This window comes from Carlito syrichta, unplaced genomic scaffold, assembly GCF_000164805.1.
Source record: "Carlito syrichta isolate Samal-C Ts95f unplaced genomic scaffold, Tarsius_syrichta-2.0.1 Scaffold303233, whole genome shotgun sequence".
Classification (NCBI taxonomy): domain Eukaryota; kingdom Metazoa; phylum Chordata; class Mammalia; order Primates; family Tarsiidae; genus Carlito; species Carlito syrichta.
The window spans coordinates 198,889-220,749 of NW_007247329.1; the positions used below are offsets into that span (position 1 = coordinate 198,889).

Genomic DNA, 21,861 nt, shown 5'->3' on the forward strand with positions numbered 1-21,861 from the left:
GGTAGTCCACAAGTAGGGAGCTGCAAAGGCTGGAAACTGTGCTTAACTCCATGGTTGAATCCAGGTTCTTCCCCTTCTGTCTTCCAGCTTGGGTAAGCATCAATTTCTTGTCTAAAGTTTGTAATAAGAAAAATATTCCCAGTTCATGTATAGAGGAAGTATACTTTCTGGAACTATATTAAACATGATTGTGTCTATACTTATGTTCGTGAATTGCTGCATTGGTCTTATCTCTCCCCTGATTTTTTAAGTAAAGAAAAAATACAGTAAATTGTTCTTTGGCTGGAAGGAAAAAAAAGTAGCTTCTTCACCTGTTCTCAGAAAGACTTTGGTGGCTCTCGGGGATAAGCTGGGGCAGGAACAAATGTTTGAGGCTTTGGGGTCGAGTCTAGGACAGTTACTTGGTTCACGCTTTAGGTCTCTTTCCCTTCCTCCTTAGTTGCTTGGGATGACCATCTCTGTGTGTCTGATTGTCAGTGACAGATGTGTGCTTGCTGTCGCCAGCTGTGAGAATGCCTGTGGGTTTAGATCATATTGTATTTTCTTTAGTCTACTACATTGTAGGGTGTTGGTTTTTTTTTTTTTTCAAAAATAGAGACACGTTTCCTTCTCCTCCTCATAATTTAGCTTCTTTCAGGACATTCTTGTGAAACTGGGAAAACGTAACTACAAAATAGCATGATCATTGTGAGGGCTATAGGACCCAAAGTTTCAGTAGGAATAAATGCAACGTTCATGTTTGAAAGCTGCTGTTTTATATATTTGTACTTAATAAATGCATGCTGACTGTCTAATGATTTTGGGTGTTGCTGAGGAAGTGAAAATCATTGCTGATAAATATTTTGCTAGTGGTTTTGTATGACTTATTTTTTAGTGAGTACACTAACAACTCTTCCCAACTCTGTCTTACAAATCAGTATCAGTCACCTTCACCATCACATGTTCCTGGTTCATCTGGAGCGATTTCAACACCAGCTACCAACACTTGCCCTGAGTTGATAAACAGATAATGGGGCTATGGACCCTGGCATTTCTGACAGTTCTTATGCATTATTCCATAGCAGCGAAATATAGTAAGTATTGTTTTTCAACTAAAATTTAAATTTTTACAAATCAAGCAGTGCAAGAAGATTTGCTTTGTTTCAGATGGTTTGCTTCCAGTTGAATTGTGAACTGGAAAATTCATCTTTTGCTCTATGATTATTTTTCATCCCACATTAACTGGAAGACATTCCTCACAACAAATATATCATAATTCAGTTTTACTTATTCAAATGTGTCAGTATTTAACAAGGTGCCTTCACGTAAGTGGTGCTGTAGGTATTTGTTGATTGAGATATAGCTTTTTTTTTGAGTTGGAGTCTTACCCTACCACCCAGGCTGGAGTTCAGTGGCACACTCACAACCACCGCAGCCTCGACCTGCTGGGCTCAGGCAGTCCTTCTGCCTCAGCCTTCCAAATAGCTGGAACTACAGGAGCACACTACCTCACCCACCTTATTTTTTGACTTATTGTAGAGACAAGGTCTCACCAAGTTGCCCAGGCTGGTTTCGAACCCCCAGGCTCAGGCAATCCTCTCGCCTCGTCCTCCCAAAGTGCTGAGGTTACAGACTGAGCCACCGTGCCAGCCAAGATATGCCTTATTTACATAGATAGGGCTGCTTTTACCATTGGAGCGCAGAAGGAGATTTAGTTCCAAATTTATTCATTAATGGTTCATAAAAGGTCTTAATCATTTATTCATTCTGTCTCAAAAAATCACTGTATACTATCCACTTCTAAATTTAATCCTAGAAGAAAATATTAAGACTATAGGAATCACAATCTTTTAAGTTTTGAATCTTTTAATGATCATTTCGCGATCACACTTACATTTTTTAATTGCAGTTAAAACGTTCCAGGGACTGGAAAATGAGGCTTTAGTTGTGAATTGTCCCAGACAAGAACGATCTCGTTATCCTGTGGATTGGTATAACTCAAAAACAAACAAAAGTATTCCCACCCAGGAAAGAAACCGCGTGTTGGCCTCAGGTGAACGTCTGAAGTTTCTGCCAGCCAAAGTTGATGATTCTGCTATTTATACCTGCATTATCAGAAGGTATTATCCAGAAAACCGCCATAATCTTTGAATCTGCTCTCCTTTCTTGAATGGTTGACAATCTGATCAGCCCTCACTTTCATTCCTTCTCTAGTTCTTCCTGGATCCACTGAATTTATAAAGCAGTATGAATAAGGGAGTACTTCTAGAAATACTGGCAGGCTGGGGTTAGTTGACTATGAGCTAACTACTGTATTTGGATTTCCAAGTGCAGGGATTAATTTATAGCCAAATTAGAGAAAAAAACAGCTTTCCTAGTGACCAAGAGAACCAAGAGCAATTGCTTACTTTTGGCTGAAATTAAGAACAAATCAGCACAAGAAACAGTAACTTAGATGTTTGGCGTCACCGGAGCTCCTGGTGCGTGGCAAAGGGCAGTCATCAGTGCCTTAGACCTTGAAGTTAAGCTACAGAAGGTCACGCGATATTGTCTGCCTACAAATGACCTATTCTGAAAGCAGCAAGGATCTTCTGCGAGGATGAATTTTAATAGGCCACAGGCTGTCACCCGGGAACAATTGCCCTGGCAAGTGGCTTTAAATTACTATTTGCTGATAAAAAGAGAGATAGGTGCTGAAAACACGGCTTCTCATCCCAAATAATTTGGATAACTAATGCAATAATTTTCTTTTACGGTGAAGTTAGTTTACGCACTTTACAACCTACACCCTAGGGTAGCTGAGGAAAATCTTTTGTTGCTGTGGGATCACAGTGAAATATAGCAAGGAGAAATGTGACAATTCGCTGAATAAGGACTCTATCTGCAATTTCCCAAGGACTTGTGCAGCTTTATGTTTCTGATTTCTATGCAGAAAATGTTCTTCTTTCCGCCCCTTCCAATTTGTGTCTCTCAGCTTAACAGATCTCTTCTCTTTCCTTTTTCACTCTGTTTTTCTCATGCCGCAAGTCTAGTTCCCTGTTTCCTCCCTGGAATCCTCGTCACTGACTGATCAGGCTCCTGTCCTTAAAGCTTTGCACTAAGGGGCACATGGGGCTACGGGGTGAGAGTGGCAGGCAGCTGAGCCAGTCAGCAGGTCCTTATTCCGGTCTCTTCCCATGCAAGATGTGGGAAAGCAGTTTGGAGACTGACTGAAAGGAAAGTTTGGTAAAATGATTCCGAGATGTCAGCCATTCATGTTCAGTAGTCTTAAATGTACCACAATAACAACAATTTAAAAAAGCAAATCACCTACTCTGTTTATAAATTGTAAAATATTTTTGATTTTGTGCATGTATTTTGCATTTACAGAATGTCAGATGAACTACGTCAAAAGGCAGGATGTGTTCGTTAGATGCCTAGGTTCTGAGGCTAGACAAGTGTCAATTTTTTCCGTAGAAGTTAGTGGTTTGATGTTGTCGAGTTACTTCTGCTACCCAGTCTTTCCATCGATAGAACACACATGCTATAATAACATCAATCTTGTCAAAGCATTATTGTGAATGTAAAAGAAAGTAGTGCCTGAAAAGTGCTCACCACCATGACTGGTACATAGTATACTCTCAACAAACACTTATTATTGATATTACATTGGGATCTTGGTGTTACAGCAGATACAGTGTCTGGAGAAAGGACAAGGGGAGTCATTCTTAGGGTTGCCATAGGGGTTATGTTTTATCTAAGGGTAACAAAAAGGTATTTGAAACTCTAGATTTTAATGATTATTTCTCGATTAGAAAATAGCCACCATGTATACACATACAAACGAATATACGGATATGTATGTCAGTTGTTTTCAAAAGGAAAGCAATATTAAGTAAAGGCTAGACCTGGATTAAATTATTTCACAATGCTAAGTCACTCCTTTTAATTGTCTGATTTATTTTCATAGTCCCACCTCCCATAAGACTGGATATGTGAATGTAACCATATATAAAGAACCATCAGATTGCAACATTCCAGATTACTTGATGTATTCAACAGTATCTGGAACAGAAAAAAATTCCAGAATAAATTGTCCTACAATTAACAACTACAATTGGACGGCACCTATTGAGTGGTTTAAGGTAAAAGAAAGTTTGGGGGAAATTAGATGAAAATAGAGGCAAATGAAGAATTACAGAAAGGAGAATGGGAATTTTTATTTCAGAATTGTCAAGCTCTTCAAGGATCAAGGTACAGGGCACACAAGTCATATTTGGTCATTGACAACGTAAAGAGTGACGATGCCGGTGATTACACATGTAAATTTACACACAACGAAAATGGAGTCAACTACACGGTGACAGCAACCAGGTCACTCAAAGTTGTGGGTAAGTTACTGACTTTAACAGAAAAGAAAATGTGGAAACAAAGTGGAAAAATCTGTGCCATTCTGGTTGTTTCTTGCATTTCGTCTTCCTCCCTGATACTTCCACCTACTCCATCCGATTGTAGATAGTCTCCGCTGTGATGCAGAGAGTTTTCTGAAGGCACTATCAAAATTTAAGAAGGAAAACTTGAAAGGGAAATGACACTACTAGTCCAAAGCCACTTCTCTTCCTCTTTTGTGACTTAGTTTTCCAAAGATAAAATGAATAGAATGATATCATAGTTGACTTTTTTTGAATAGCAATACCACAATTTAGAGAGCATGAATGGCTTTCCTTTTCCCTATTGGGTGTCAGAGATCCTGTAAATTACACACCCCAAAAATTTAATCTTTAAAATAACCTACTAGATTAGAAGTTTAATGAGACGCCTTATAATACATTATAATGATGTGTACACTATTGTTGAGTGGTTGTCAATTTGGTTTATAATGCTTTTGATATCTTCAGTGAACTCAAGTGGTCACATCATATGGAATTTTTTTTTTTTTTTTTGAAATTCATTTTAAATTTTATAAAAGCCTGTTTAGGGTAAAGACTTCACATTCATAGTTTATCAAATCTACAACAAGCTGTGGTGTCTCCTCAGTACAGCATGATCCATAGATGAACTCTAACCTTTATGAATGGCAGTTTTTTGTTTGTTTGTTTGTTTTCATTTGTTTTAGGGCAAAACAATATTAGCAAAATAAGCATCACCAGATCGCATTCCTATTAGTGCCTCTCACTGCTTGACGTCGACCCCTGCGGTGGTCCTCAGTCACATGGCCCTGAAATAAATAAGCCTCAAGGGGTGGAGGATTGCAGCAGGCTCCAGAAGCCCTCCCCTCCACATCCCCCCTATCTGTTGGCCTCAGTAGCCACAGGAATTGGAATTCCCTGAGACCAAGAGAAGGCTCTTGCTAAGGATGAGTCACACTGGTGAAGAATTGTGAGCAGAACTGTGGACTCATGCATTTTTCAAGGGTCTTTTGATATCTTCTTCCCTGTAATTTTACTCTTATTTTGTAGAACTGTTGTTTTCTAACCATTACTGAGTTGTGTAATTAATTCAACTGGGTGGACTAGCATTTGTTTTAACAATATAGAGGAGACCAGAAAATATCAAAGAGCATCACAGGTAGTAAGGAAAAGTTTTACTTAAATGTTTTTGTTTCACATGTGTGTGTGTATTTGTTGCCGTAGATAATTGTCAGAAGAATTTGAGAAACATTGCTATGAGTTAGGATAGAAACAGAAAAACACAAGCTTGATGTTGATGAGGATCCAAGGCTCTCCTAATATTTATATTCTCTCTTTTTTTTGTCTTTAAGATGAACAAGGTTTTTCTTTGCCCATAGTAATTACAGCCCCTCCACACAACGAAACAAAGGAAGTGGAAATTGGTAAGAAAACTTAACAATGCTATAAACAAACAAAGATCACCTGGAAAATCCTTTCATTTGGCATCTGGTCTGAGTTTCTCTAGCAAAGGTCAGGCAGTTAGCGAAGGGAACCTTGAGGACAAGGTGAGGGGACACCTGTGAGTCTGCTGCTCTGGGCATGTGCTAAGATTAGGAAACACTTGCACAGCAATATGCCTCGGTGACATTTGTCTCATGTGGTGTACCTCCTGGTGTTTTCATTGACATCTCTCATTTCATGCTCACTTCTCTCCAGGAGGTTGGGATGGGCAGCTGGAATGCGATCTTTCTGGACGTTGGTAGCTGGGTCCAGTTAAATACATCGATCGACCTCCTAAGGTAGCTTATGGAGAGTTGAAGAGAATACAGTAGGAGGAGAAAAGTGCGGAAGAGAGCCATTCAAAAGAAACTCCGGTTTCTAGTCAAGGGCAGTCCTACCTTTTCAGCTGCCTTGTTAGTTTTCCTTACAGGTGAGAGGGTGGAGGGAGCTGAGCTTCAAACCAAAATGAGCAAAATGGAGGTAAAGGAAGTGTTGTGGGAAAACAGAGAGACCGTGGAAGTAGCGGTTTATTAAAGCTGGCACGACTCAGCAAGCTAATGCCCCAAGGCTGAGCAACCCATAGAAAGAGGAGAGGCATTTTATCTGTTAGTTTAGGTAAGGGAGGGGGTCAGGTTGTATGGCTATACATTTTTTTTTTTTTTTTTTTTGCAATTTGCAAGGTGGTATTTAGCAAAACCAGATTTTCAAAGAACAAATTGTTTCTGGGGTATACATGACAAGCAGGAGTTGTAAACCGATAACTTCAGAAAGAAAGGATGTGAGAGTAAGGTTGTAAATGGATTGCTATCTTGTATTTTTAGGAAAGCAACCTTTGGCTATTTGGTTTTCTCAAGTCCCATGTCTAGCAGGTTTTGGAGCTTGCATGCTGATTTTTTTTTAAGGACTAATTTTAACTGTTTTTAGCCCCTCTCTGCCACATTCCCCCCTTTGATGCTCAACCTATTATGGGTCAAGAGAACCATATTTAATTTGGTGTATTAGCATTATGTGGGCCACAGTTTTTTGTTTAACAACTGTTTTTACAAACTTAAACCAAATTAGTTTATAATTACTGGGGCTATGTAATGGAGGATAAGACAGGATTTTATAACAGGATTACAGATCTAATAATGTACTTAAATTTTTTTAGACTCGAGAACATGTTTTAAACCAATTGCCAATTGTTGTGCTGTTATTTTTATACTGGGACATGGGCAAGTTTTTTTTATATAAGAAAGAACAGAAATGCTAGTGAGACCTTTTTTCAACATGTCTAATTTGTAGGGGTTAATTTTATAGCAAATAAGGTCAGTTTTATAGTAAATACAATGACAAACGTATAGCAATTGGCAAATATAAAGGTTGACAGAGTGAAACAATGGCTTATTAGTAAGGTTTATTGTGTTCTTAAGCTTTTGCCTTGTGTAGATCAGCCAGCGTCCGGTGTGTGACTGAAGGAAGGCCAATGGATTCTCAAACTTTAGCTGTGTGTAGACTAGCCAGACCCAGAGTGGCTAGAGCAGGGCTTGGGGAACCTGTTCTGGGTTTTCTGTTGGCCTGGTGACTTTCTGAGGGTAGGGTGGGGTCAGCTTAAGAGCAGCTGACGGATTTGCATGCCTCTTGAGAGGCAGGCTTAACTTTGTTGTAACTATTTGGGCTACTTTGACTGTAGTTGGGGTAGATAAAAGGACAGTAAATGGGCCCCTCCGGAGGGCTTTTAGAGGCTGTACATTTTGGTTTTTTTTTAACCTATACCATATTACCTGGTCCAAAAGAATGGGCATCGGTAGTTAAACTAATTGGTAACCATTTTTTGACTTGATAATGGATGGCATTTAAGGCCTGTATTTGTTGTTTTAGAGTAAGATTTTTTAACTTTTTAAAGTCTTTGTATGCTCTTAACAAGAGGGGGTGGCTGCTCATAAAAGATTTTAAAAGGGGAGAAACCTGTTTGTTTTGTGAGGTTAGACCTTACCCTTAGAAGGACTATTGGCAGAAGCTGGAGTCAGCCTAAATGAGTTTTTTGGCCTGTTGTTGAACTCTTTTTTATAGCAGAGACTTTTGTTTATCCCCCTTTGTGGTTTTACAGAGGGGTTTTGTCATAATGAAGAAGTTAGGTATTTAAATTTTACAGAGCCCCACAGTCCCTCAAAAACTCTTGGATTTGACACCGGGTAGTTGGGACGGGTATTGAATATACCGTCTGTTTTTTTTTTTTAATGGGCCTTTGCTGTAAACTAATTTTTATTAGGTCATTACTATTAGCTGTTTGATTTTCCATTTTGAACTCTTGAATGTACCGATTTAAATGCTTTCAGTTAGTCCACTGGAGGGGTGAGACCCATTAGGGAAGCCCAGAGGCGTTTGAGACTAGAAGTTGCCCACAAATTTAAAAATTTGGGTAATAGAATGTACTTGCATAGGAATAGGCTCACTTTAAATATACATTTAGTATTTGATTAGCAGCTTTAAGTCCTGTATCAGCTCTACCGTCTACTGAGACTATTGCTCTGGTCTGAGAACAGGGTCTCTCTGTTTAGGCATTTTTTTTAAAATTTAGGAATGGTGTATCTAAGCCTTGATGTTTGCAGGCTTTTAATGCAGTAGATGAATGATGTCATAGAATTCATTTTTTTTTTTTTTTTTTTTTTTTTGCAGCTGTTGGTTGGGTTCTTTTTTAAAAAAAATCTTTTAGCAGCACTTGCTCCCCTGGGTGGAAGGGATGTCTGGGTTCTCCATAGGTCTGGGATGTTTTTAAGGGAAGTAAGCTTATGAGCTATGGATTAAAATTTGTTTTAAATGGACAACATTTTTTTTTTTTTTTTATGAGCACCTATGTCTGTGGTCCCATTTCCTTCAGAGGTGTAGAAAAAAGGGTTACCATAAATAATTTTAAAGCAATTTAAATTTTTCCATTTTAGAGACTGACTCAGATCCTGAGCAATGTAATACCAAATACCTATGTTTAGTTTGCTTGTGTCTCCAGATTTCCAGTGATTATTATGCTAAACCACAAATTGAAAGATTGAACTGTTTTAGACTTTCATCTGATGGAGTTTTCTTTGCCATTAGTGGCAACTGCCAGTGGGTTTGTTTACTTTTTGTCTCGCTGGTGCTCATTCTGGAGTCATTCTCTCTCTCTCTCTTTTTTTTAATGTCTTAGTTGCTAAGAACTTCAGAAGTTTTCTGTAATTGGGAGTTTGGTATTTATAGTCCTGAGTTAAGTCTCTGGAGTTGGGTATTTAATATCCCATAGCATATAATTTTGTTTGCAAAGTAGTGAAATAAATTTTTTAAATGTTTCTACATACGGAATTTTGACCTTTTTTAATGTCTACAAAGTGAATTTAATTGTCAGACAGTATTAAAGCAAAGTCTTGGTTTTTCTTAAACCTCATTATCTGCTAACCTGTAGTGAGTCTAAATTTGATTTTAATAATGCACTAATTTTTTCTTCACCACAAAATTTTAATTTGTTTTAATTATTTAAAATATGTCTTATATTGGGGTGTCTGAGAGGGCAGACTATTACACATTCTTTTATTTACGTTTCTTGAAAACCCAGAATTTGCCTTTGAACATTGGTAATTTACTGTGCCTAGTATTTTGCCTGTCCTGCAGAAGTACCAAGCTTAGCAAGGTGACTTAATCAGGTGAGAATGGCCAGTTCCCATGCCTTATTATGCTGCAAAGTATTCAGCATTTAAATCGTTGCCAGTCTTGTAAGAGATGTGCTAGTAGGGCATAGCCAAAAAAACACAAGCAGTATGTTATCTAGCACTACATTTTAAAGCAGGGACTTAGCATACATTACACGCCTCTAAGAGACTTTCCAACAGTTTTACAGGGACAAGCGGTTGATTACAATCTTAGGCAAGCCCTAAACCTTTAGAAACAGAAACTTTTAACTAACCTGGCTTCTACCATGTGAAGACGACAGTCTATTCAGTCCCTTAGTTACCAGAGAAAGATTAGAGGATTGCAAAATTGTGTTTTTCAAGGTTAGCATCAACTTGCGCTGAGTTAACAAAAGGCTAAATAGCATATAAGAAAGATTTTTATGTTTCTTTATAGGTGGATTAGAATAAACTCCTTCAGAATCCATGATGCGAACTCAGGGGAAGAGAGAGGGTATGGTCCCAGGAAAGAATTTAAGATAACTAACTGGTAGCATTTTACATACACGGCAGGCAACTTTCGCACATCCCTGACAACAACAGACAGGAATTTTAAGTGTCCATGGGTTGGGAGAAACAAGATGTAGGAAAACAGCCAGAGTAGGTTTACATTAGAGGATAGTGTAGACATGAGGTAGAACTGGCAAACAATTCCTAACTCTGGACAGCACTTAAGTGTTCTGGGTCAAAATGTGCTGCTTGCAGAGGGAGCACCTGTCGGCTATGACTCCACCAGTCATCTCCCTGCTTCTTACATGTCTTGGTTTTTTCCTCTGGGTGCTGGGAGCACTCAAGGGACCCCGGGGCACTGGGTGACTGACCAGTCCTTACGTGCGCCCCCAGATGGGGCAGCCCTCAGGCACACTGAGAGACACTTTTAGCTTCCAGGTGATCTGCTTCTAGGACATTTTCCAACCCTCCGATCACCGTTTCTAGGATCAGGTGTGGATTCAGGTCCACTGAGCATCAGATCAAGCCTGGGGCCTTCCGGAACCCACAGAGCCTTTATGACTAGAACAGAGAGGTCCCTATGAGCCCTAACGTGTCATGGGAGTTGATGCCTGACACCTTTGCAAGTCCCTCAGTCACCTAAGGGAGTCTGTTTGCACAGACCAAAGGGAAGAGTGCCTCTCATCTTCGACCCAGACCGGAGTCTGGGTTCATAAGGGTGGAGTTCTCTGCTCTCCTGGGAGCTTTTGCTGCCTACATAAATACTACACAAATAAAGGGAGATGGCAACACTTAGAAAAACATAAAAATGACATAAAGAAACACGCACTACTTAAGTTTTTAAATATGACATGTCCCATTAAACAAAGCATAATAAACCAGCCAGCTTTTTTAGCAAATTCAAAGACAGCAGACACACACAAATAAGGGAACGAGGAGTATGGGAAACATCTATTTCATTCTCCTCCAGCCTAACTCCTTGCAGAGATATTTTAGACACCTCTTAACAATTGGCAGGTTGGTACAAACTCTCAACCCAGACCCACCCTATGCGGAACCCTTCCACTGTCTGTCTCATGCGCATGAAACCACACAGCACATTCTTCAACCTTTCATCCTCATCCTAGGAGTCAACGGGTTCATCTCTAGATGGTATTTCCTTCCATTGTCTTTCAGCCCTATTCTTCAGGCTGGAGATTACTAGCAGACTCCAGAAGGTGATCAAGTTCCCCTTCTGCCATCTACCGGCAGGTCTATGCAAAGGCACTTGCTCCTACCCCTTCGGTCGGGTGGTCATCCTATTCTTTCTGTCAGGTGGTCGTCCTCACGCCAGTTCCTTACCTCTCTGGGTTCCTGTTGTGCTTTCAGGATCTGGGCCTCAGTGCCCTGGGAGGAGGCTCCCTCCTATGTATCAAAATGTCCATTGCGCACCAGGTGGGATTGCCTCGCCCGTTGCCCCGGGGATCACACCCCAATGACAAAGGAGGTGGAACACACTGTCTCCGAACCCTCCCTTACCTGGCCAATGCACCAAGAAATGTTGCAGGAAGACAGAGACACCGTGACACCAAGGCTATTTTAGGAAGTAGCGGTTTATTAGCACGGGTGCAACTCAGCAGGCTAATGTCCCAAGGCTGAGCAACCCAGAGAAAGAGGAGAGGGGTTTTATCTGTTCGTTTAGGTAAGGGAGGGGGTCAGTTTATATGGCTATACATTTTTTTTTTAATTTACAAGATAATATTTAACAAAACCAGATTTTCAAAATGACAAACTGTTATAAACCGACAGCTTCACAAAGAGAGGATGTAAGGGTAAGGTTATAAATAAATTACTATCTTAAGCTGGGATCAGTGGCTCAGCCTGTAATCCCGCGCCTTTGGGAGGCTGAGGTGAGTGGATTGCCTGAGCCCGCGGGTTCAAGACCCACCTGGGCAGCGAGACCTCCTTTCTACAATAAATTAAAAAAATCAGCCGGGCGTGGTAGCGCATACCTGTAGTTCCAGCTATGCGGAAGGCTGAGGCAGAAGGATCTCCGGAGCCCGGCAGGTTGAGGCTGCGGTGGCCGGGAGCGGCCACTGCACTCCAGTCTGGGCGACCGAGTGAGACTCCAACTTAAAAAAAAAAAAAATTACTATCTTATATTTTTTAAAAAGCAACCTTTCGCTATTTGGTTTTCTCAAGCCCCATGTCTAGCAGGTTTTAAAACTTGCATGCTGATTTTTTAAAAAATAATTTTAACTGTTTTTAACCCTCTCTGTCACAGAAGTAGAATGGGGCGGGGAGGGGCACAGACAAAGGAAGGTGCTGGAGACAAACAAGGGAAACCCTTGCAGTGCATAGAAAAAGCATTCAGTGAATATTTTTCATATGGCATGAATTGAAATGTGAATCTCATTGGGGAATTTCTTGGCTTCCCTCTAGGAAAAACGGCCAGCATAACGTGTTCTGCTTGCTTTGGGAAAGGCGAGCAGTTCTTGGAGGTCATCCTGTGGTATCTCAATGGAAGCAAAGTGAGAGACTTTGGTGAAGCAAGAATTCAAGAGGAGGAAGGGAAAAATCAAAGGTATTTTTATATTAAGGCAAAACCATCCCCCATCTCTTCCATCGAATTTGCACCAGCAAAGTCAGCATCAAAAGTAACCCGTTGTCTTCTCAGTTCCAGCAACGAGCTGACGTGTCGAAATAAGGTTTTAAGAATCGCTCATGTGAAGGAAGAGGACTTATCGCTGAAGTACGACTGCGTGGCCCTGAATTCGTATAGTGTCGTAAAGCACACTATAAGACTAAGCAGGAAAAAGCCAAGTAAGGAGTGTTTCTGAGACTTTGGTCATCTGAGTTTGCTGTAGCAACTGTCCACTGAAATCATTTCCTTAGAGAACCGTGTGCTGGAACTTGGTTCCGGGAGACCCAGCAAGACACTGGAAATGCCCTGTTTGTAAAACGCACTTTCCTCTTGAGGATACTGTTTGCAATCTGAGCTTCTTAGGATGTTTCTGTTTACTAAGAGTCTTCTCTCCCATTGTACTTCCTCTCCCTCCTCCTCTGTTTCTCTTGCACATTCAACCCCTTCTTTGGTCTAGCCTGTTTTCTGATTTCATGAGCTCCCTCTGTCTCACTGTATGTGGAAGAAAACACAGCAGCAGCAAACTGTGTACATATCCGTTTGTGATCTATTATTACACATTATAAACACGTTCCCTTTTATCCTTTTTTTTTTTGGTCATAATGAACACGTATTTTGTTAGTGAGGACAGCAAAGGAAACACAAGGGGAAGTATTTAGCAACTACCATTTCAGTAAGAAAATAATAGATACTGCCTTATAATAAAGCATGCATTATCATTGCTAAGCTTTATGAAGTATTAAATTTAGGTGGAGGCTGGGCATAGTGGTTCATACCTGCCGTCCCAGCACTTTGGGAGACAGAAGACCAAGGTTTCCCTGAGCCCATGAGTTTGAGATCATCCTGGGCAACTTGGCAAAATCTTGTCTGTACAATAAATTTTTTAAAATAGCCAGGCATGGTGGCGTGCACCTGTAGTTCCAGCTACCCAGAAGGCTGAGGCAGGATCACTTGAGCTCAGCAAGTCGAGGCTACAGTGACCGTGATCATGCCACTGCACTCCAGCCTGTGCAACAGATTAAGACTCACACACCCACACACATGCACACGCATGCACACACACACACATACACACACACACAAATTTAGATGGAACTGGTGGGACATAGAGTCGCCCAGCCCATTCCAGTATCCAATATTGCCTCTGTTATAAACCATGCAATTCAGGTACCACCTTTTCTGGGAAGCCTTCCTTGACAACCTGTTTGGGGCATGTACAGCCTCCATGTACACCTCTAGCATACTGTCCCTGTTCTTCCACTCACCACATTACCTTACAAAAACCTGTCCGACAGGCTTTGAGCATGACTGTAAGCTCCAGGAGGACAGAGGTGACTTCTTAACCATCTTTGCACACTCAATTCATAGTACGGTGCCTAGCACCTAGCAAGGACTCAATAAATCCCTGTTGAGTTAATACAGGAATGCACAACAATGTCATAAAAAATATTTTTTGTGCATCTCTACTTCTGTAGGTATAGGTATAGGTTTCCATCCATAAGAAAGCCGAATTGTTGATAGCTTGCCCATAGGTTTACCTGAATCTAGTATGCTTTTAATGACCTCATTATAATTTGACACACTAAAATGACAATATGAAACTGACTAATCTTTAATGGATAAATACAGGATGGCACATAAAATCTTTTAAAATTTTTCATTCTCTTTGTAAATAATCAGCAACATCACGCACAGATAACCAGAGCTAAGTGCAGGCCACAAGAGGATATGCTGTCTACAGAGGTTTCAGAGCAGTCATAAAGCTGTCTGCAAGTCACTGTGCTTTTTATTATCACCATCCCCAGAAAATGGGAAACAAAGTCTGTGGTGAAATACCCCTCCAGGGGCAAGGGAAGAGGATTCTTCCTCCTGCCCCTTTGGAGGTTCTGAATACAATGTTGTCCCAGAAAACAGATTTAGGAGTACTTGTCAGTTTCTGGCTTGTTCCTTGCATTCCACATCCCGTTTGTTACATGAAGCATTTGCCTCCAATGAAAGGAGGGCTGGGAAAAATATTTTTACTCGTGTCATTCCTTGGTGGTTCTACAACTACACAGAAATTATTTAATGTGCTTGTGAAATGGATGGCCCAGATTCATTTGGATACACACACAGACACAGAAGCACAACAGGATAAGAAAGATTGGGTCTGTGGGGAACCAGACCTTTAAGATAACATGATCATGGTCAGTCTCTGCCTGAGGGGGTGTGTGGGCTTCTTCTTGTTTCAATTTTGACTTTAACCCTGATTTGTAAGTTTCTATAAAACAACCAGAATCATGACTCTTGTCAACAATTATTCTTTTATTTTAGGTTTGGGGGCTCGAGTGCATGTTTGTTGCATATTGCTTGCTGGTGGGTATTGGGCTTCAGGTGTCCTCAATCCTCAAATCGTGAACATTGTAGCATTGTACCAATAAGTAGCATCTGAACCCCCTCTCCCGTCCCCATTTCTCTCTCTTCAATGTCTCCGGTGTCTATTATCTCACTCTTTGTGTCCATAATGTTGATGATTTTAAGTGCTGTCCTGTACTGGAGGCCGTCAAGTATCTTCCAGTGATAAGTGTGTCACCCCAGGATAGCTGTGGACCATGTCAAGGTGTTCTGCGAGGGCCATGCTTGGGGTGATGGTGGGTACAGTGGACCTTGGAGCTGTCTATCCCACCTCCCCATCCACAATGCCTTTGCATCCTTTTTGCCATGCTTTTCTTCGGCCATTACTGATGAATGTTCTCTGCTTATCTCTGTGTTACAATGGTTTTTCTGCTAAAGTATTTCATGATTTTTGTGGCTCCCAGTTTATTTGTGTTTCATCTCTTTTTCTTCATATCAACCCAGTTATACTCTGTTTCAACAACTATATAAATCAAACAAAAATTGTTGCTGTTGCTGTTGAATCATCACAATGAATTCCCTTATTGCTGAAATCACGGCATTTCTTGGTTTCAAGAAAACAAAAACTTTAAAAGTCTATGTTCCCATATTAAATATTTTCAAATAAATAATTGATGCTCGTAACATAAGTAGTATACTTTTATTCACTGTTTCCTGTGTACCAATGCCTGTCCAATTAACTTACATTTAACTTTCTCAGTACTCCACAAGGGAGAGATTGTTACTCTCATCTGATTTTTACAAGGAAATGGAGGCAAAGAAAGTTGAATAACTTGGTAAATACTATAGGTATAGAGCCAGGCTTTGAACACAGGCAGCATTTTCCTGTTTATAAACACTTAGGGAAAGTCTTCAGTGTTTAGTTATCACATACAGGAATTATCTATACATTTATAAGGTCGCATTTAGGGAAATCCTGAACTTCAACCTCCTTTAAGGTCTTGGTTCAACTTTTTTCCTCCAGTTGAAACAGGCCAGCCACCAGCACACTCACATCACAACATTCCCATGAGAAGTGTCCATTCTCATTGTGCATCTAGAGAGGATGTGTAGACCAACTGAACTGAAAAGGAATCTTATCGAAATGACTTACTTACAGAGCTGTATCACTTAACCTGGAGACAGTAAGCTCTTTGCCAATTTTTAGGATGTTCCCCTAGCTTTGAATCACATCACCCTGACAGTTCCTGATTTCATAACGTTGGGCACACAAAGAGCTGACGGAAGTGGTGGAGGGATTTGTGAATATGGGCCAGCAATTTTCTAGGTCAAAACTGGGAGCCCATACGTTGAGACTTAAGATGCAAACGAAAAAGAACCATATAACCAAATCTCATGGAGATTCTTCTCATGTTCGTCTTGAAGTGGGACTATTCCCAAGATAAGATAGATAACAAATTCCATAAGATGGAAGCAAACTCAACACAGTCTAAAATACCCACATGATCACAGTGTCATGCTCAATTTGTACGTGATCTGCCACAAATCCTTGAAGATTAAAACCATGTTGCACATGCATTTTGTGAAGCAAGGAGTCTCAGGATGGAGTTCAATGATGGCTAAATAAAGTTCACCCTAAGAGAAGGATGGGATGGGAGTGAAACTTAGAACTTAGTGATTTGACTTTTTAAAAATCAGATATGCTCTAGTGACCTATGTGGCTCTTATGTCTTCTTTGCTTTCCTACCCCACCAAGCCCTCAGATTCTTTCTCCTGAAGGCCCCCGCACCCACTTGTCCATTCCTTTCTCATCATTACATGAGTTGAACCCCCACACCTCATACTCCAAGTATTGCACCTACCATTCTTCTGTGAGTGCTTGCCGTCTCTTTCCACAGAAACAAGACTTCCACTACCATCATCAGATTAACCTTGTGTAGAGACCACTTTCATGGCTAACGCCCCACTCAACACGCCTCCATGGCTCACACGACCCTCAGAATAAGACAACATGCCTCAGCTGGGGTGTCTAGTCTGGTGAGAACCTAGCCCTGACCCACCTTTTAATCCTATCTTCCACTAATTCCCCAAACTAAGTGACTCTGATTGCTCAGAAAACACTCTCCCATCTCTGCACTTTGGCTCCCAATATCCTTTCTGGTCAGAAGGACATTTCCATCTTTGTGTCTTTCTAAATCCTTCCCATTCTTCAAGGACCCCCTCCTGCAGGAATATGTCCTTACCCAGTACAGCAAGTCGTGAGATCTCCTTCTAAAAGCCTCTGCTAGATAAAATCATGCTTTTATCTCTTGTCTTCGTAAGTTTGCATATGTCTCTAGGTCTCTTTTGCCCTTTAAAATCCCCTATGATGTCTATCCTGATGTCTCATACAGAGTAGGGGCATGATTAACATTAATTTACTGATTCTTAAAGAAGCCATGAACATTCCAAGTGAGTATTTTTGGTGAGAATCTCTTGTACTCCCAATGGAGGTCAGTATTCATGTATTTGTTTGTTTTATCTTGTTTTAGTAGTAATAAGGATCATTTGTCTCCTCCATCTCTTGAACAGTTGATCATCAAAGCACCTACTACATAGTTGCATGCTGTAGTGCATTGCTAATGCTAATCAATGTCATGGTGATCATCCTAAGAGTGTTCTGGATTGAGGTTATTCTACTCTGGAGACACATAGCAAGACCTTACAAAACTAGGAATGGTAAGTGGAAAATTTAAAGCTTTTGTTCCAAAGAAAAAGGCCCCAAAAGACTGTTGTGAACTTGTCTAGTAATCCTTTAATCGATTGCACTTTGCTTGTTAACAGAGGCTATTTTCCCTCCTACTCTATAGCTTCTTGTGGTCCCAACATTCATCTCAACCACTCACATTTTTTCCCCACTAGGATACCATTTCTAATATATCCTTGATAACAGAATCTTCTCCAAGCCCAGAAAGATTTAAATATCTTGGGAAATGTGTGTTGGAAAAACATTATGAAGTTAAACACAGTTATAAAATTGTTCCTCTTTTCGAGATATGAGCAGGTAAGAAAGGGCCATCAGATTGCAGGTGTGTTTTACCTGCAATCCTGTTCCATGAAAACTCCTGGTTGAGTGCGGTGGCTCATTTTGGGAGGCTGAGGTGAGAGGATCGCCTGAGTCCACGAGTTCGAGACCAGCCCGGGCAACTTGGCAAGACCTCATCTCTACAATAAATCAAAAAATTAGCTGGGTGTGGTGGTGCGTGCCTGCAGTTCCAGCTATTTGGAAGGCTGACACAGAAGGATCACCTGAGCCCAGCAGGTGGAGGCTGCAGTAGTCGTGAGAGCGCCACTGCCCTCCAGCCTGGGTGACTGAATGAGACTTCGACTCAGAAAAAAAAAACAACTCCTATTTACACACATGAGTATACATGTGGAAGAAGAGAGTTCTACCTGCTGTATATGACCACCACTCTTTCATCTGGAGGCAGATATATGCTGAATTTTTCATATGGTCGACTCAACAAGGAGCTAATTGTTTGATTTATTGGAAATTCAGAATGCATAAAAAATTCTACACCCTCATCATTATTATCCTATAACATTTTTAATACCCCAAGGAAAGCAAGACTCAGGGTAAAGATGAAATTGAGGTCTCTCCAGCACAGAAGAAGTCCCTCACCCATGAATATAAACACTTACTCATAGATAATTAATCCAGCTTGATGAGATGGTTTTCACTACACCAACAGGCTCTTGTCTGTCTTCTATTATTAGATCTGAGACAGTAAAAAAAGAGAAAATCGTTGGGATGAAGACAGTCATTTCCTGATCATATTTTGTGCCAGTGGTTTAGCCATCATCATCTCTTAATCCTAGAATAACTTGGAAGATGAGTTACACTCACCAACAACCATAAAACTTGACCAGGAATGTCTACTGAGAATCCATTGAGATTTTTTTTTTGAGCCAAGCAGTGAAGTTGTACTTGTTTTCATTTTCAGATGGAAAGATCTATGATGCTTATGTTATCTACCCACGGAACTACACACACAGTGCAGAAAGTACCAGTCCTGTGGAATATTTTGTTCACCAGATTCTGCCTGATGTTCTTGAGAATAAATGTGGATATAACTTATGCATTTATGGGAGAGATCTGCTACCTGGAGAAGGTAAGGCTATCAAAGGACATCAGAGACAGAAATTCATGTTTTTCAGAAGGTTGAGAGCCAGGTGGTCTTATGCCTGTGTTGATTAAGGAACTAGACCTTTAAGACCAGAGCTTTAAATATTTTTCCAGAAAATGGAGACAAGTATCCTTTGCTCTCCACCCCCTTCATCACCGTCCCAGTGATGAGATCTTCACAGTGGTGTCTGTGATGTGAAGACAGAATTAGGAGTCCTTTGTTTCATGGATTTATTAGGATGACACATAATTTACTTCCTCAGTCCATCTTGAGGTTAACCTTGCCACTTCTTAATTATCTTCTTAAGTTTTGAGAGAAGACTTAAAAATTGAAGAATTTTATTATCACACCCCCAGGTAATATAAGCTAAAAATATTTTAAAGGACTCAAAGAGTCTTTGGGTCTATATGATTTTCCTCACTTTGGTGAAACATTCACCTACTTATATTCTCACCAGAACAAGTCGGACTGGGGCTCTTTTAACGTTCTAGCCAATTTCACGTACTTTTGACAGCTTTACTACAACTCCAGCTATTTCAGTAGTTATTTTTATCTTTCCTGCATACATTTATGTACAGCAACGATGAACCGTCCTGGTACCCTTTTCTCCAAACTCCGAGATCAGGAAGAGTTTGAAATGGGAATGGGTCAGGGATGCCATGGGCATAAGCCTCATAAAATGAATGTTCAGTTTCACCTTTTAAACTGTCATTCTTATGGAAGAGAGGGATCCAGGTGCCTCTAGATTGAAGGTGTGCACAACAGGTGAGTTTGTTGTATTCCGGGATATCTGGAGAATGCCATAGCCTAGCAATGGCTCAAGAGACTTGCGAAATGTACAGTTGGGGAAGATGCAATCCAATTCTTCCCTCGAGGCTCTCTTCTTCCCCCTGTTTTTCCACTGGTCACACACGCAGGTAGATATCACGAATGGTGACCTAAGGTACTTTTTGCAAGTTACAAGTGTGCTCATGGAGCTGTGAGGACTCCGATTGGTTGTGCAGTTGACCGTGTGCCACATTTGGCCCCAGGCTCTGCACCTCTTCTTTCTAGGTCCGTCAACCTAATTTTGAGTTCCCTCTCTATCCCTCGTCATATCCGGATGGTAGCTCTCCGGTGTTCTCACTTATGTTGCCTTCTTTTGGAAGCCCACTGACCTCCCTCAGTGGATGGCCTCTGGCCTTTCCTCAACCAAAATAAAATGAAACCCAAGAAATCAACACGAAACTTTACTCTTCCTTTGGAAAAGTTCATGACTGACCAATGTAGGATGATCTCATGCTGGTTAACTTCTATTTGCCCTGTAGACCCTCCATCCAGCAGCCCTGAGTGCCTGGTCATCATGGAATCCGTCACCCCTTGCCCTCTGCCTTAGGCTGGGTGTGGCCCACGGGAGGCACTGGCTTGAGGTCAGACGGGGTGCAGGTCTCTGCCATTCCAGGTGGAGTTGCCAGGGCAGCTGATTCCCTCCCTGCTGGAGCACCCCGTCAGTTGGGCAGCCTAGTGTGTCTGCAGTCTTCAGCCCTCCCTCTGTCAGAATATCTTGAGTTGCTTTATTCCTCATGGTTGTGTTTTCACCTCCTGCGGTGAGAACTGGCTGTTTCACACGTTCTTTCCAATCCTACCCAGAACTCATCGGGATCACCAAGGAGTTAATACCCCGTAAATACCGACTTAGTCTATCACCCCTCAGATTCTTCTAGTCTCGATCCAATCAGCTCCCATGATAGAAGGTTTCTGGGTGTGAGGTAGATTCAGGACTCCTCGAGAGACTGGGGTTAGTTCAGAGGGAGAAGGCTCTCGAGTGTGTGCTCTGTAGGATGGGAGTTGAAAGTACACGCCCTTTGCAAGATGCAAGCAAATATTCTTTTTTTAAATTTTGTTTATTCTTTACTTTAAAATTGTGGGGTTCCGCTAAGGGCTAGGCATATAAATATGCATCGTTCAGGCACCCAGGCTGAGAAGGGGGTGCCCCGGCCCCAGACAGACGCCCAAGGGGGCACGCTCCCATAAGCCCGACGGGACAGGCTAAACATCGCTGCTTTCGCCCGGAGCGGGAGGGACCCTGTTTCGGTTACGACCGGTCTACCCGGGGCGAAGCGGCCCGGGGCTGGAAGTCTCGCGGGGCAAACGGCGGGGACAGCCCCAGCCCCCGCGGCTTCCCGGGCAGGCACGTTCCCGCCGTGCGGCGGAGCGGCCGGCCGGCGGGCCCCCACGCCGGGCCCACAGCTCGAGGCCGGCGCGGGTCCGCAGCCGCGTGTCCGCAGCCTCGGGTCCGCAGCCTCGGGTCCGCAGCCTCGGGTCCGCAGCGTGTCCGCAGCCTCGTGTCCGCAGCCGCGTGTCCGCAGCCTCGGGTCCGCAGCCTCGGGTCCGCAGCCGCGTGTCTGCAGCCTTGTGTCCTCAGCCTCGCGTCCGCAGCCTCGGGTCCGCAGCCTCGTGTCCACAGTGGGCCTCCACGCCGGGCCCACAGCTCGAGGCCGGCGCGGGTCAGCAGCCTCGTGTGCGCAGCCTCGTGTCCGCAGCCTAGTGTCCGCAGCCTCGCGTCCGCAGCCTCGCGTCCGCAGCCTCGCGTCCGCAGCGGGCCCCCACGCCGGGCCCACAGCTCGAGGCCGGCGCGGGTCCGCAGCCTCGTGTCCGCAGCCTCGGGTCCGCAGCCTCGGGTCCGCAGCCTCGTGTCCGCAGCCGCGTGTCCGCAGCCTCCTGTCCGCAGCCGCGTGTCTGCAGCCTCGTGTCCGCAGCCGCGTGTCCGCAGCCTCCTGTCC

The 21,861-nt window shown here is 42.3% G+C and overlaps 1 protein-coding gene across 1 annotated transcript; it reads left to right on the forward strand.

Annotated features, from left to right (window-relative positions):
* Positions 1–1,009: 1,009 nt before the first annotated feature.
* On the forward strand, positions 1,010–12,795 carry LOC103260526 (interleukin-1 receptor-like 1). The gene is made up of 7 exons (XM_008058157.1): positions 1,010–1,073; positions 1,889–2,099; positions 3,929–4,103; positions 4,187–4,349; positions 5,720–5,791; positions 12,398–12,539; positions 12,633–12,795. Exons 1-7 carry the CDS (start codon positions 1,010–1,012, stop codon positions 12,793–12,795), a joined length of 990 nt encoding a protein of 329 aa, XP_008056348.1.
* The last annotated feature ends 9,066 nt before the right edge of the window (positions 12,796–21,861 follow it).

Coding starts and splice junctions, on each gene's coding strand:
- LOC103260526 (XM_008058157.1), top strand. CDS start 1,010: ATGGGGCTATGGACCCTGGCATTTCTGACAGTTCTTATGCATTATTCC. Junction 2,100..3,928: donor TATACCTGCATTATCAGAAG/GTATTATCCAGA, acceptor TTATTTTCATAG/TCCCACCTCCCATAAGACTG. Junction 4,350..5,719: donor CAGGTCACTCAAAGTTGTGG/GTAAGTTACTGA, acceptor TTTGTCTTTAAG/ATGAACAAGGTTTTTCTTTG.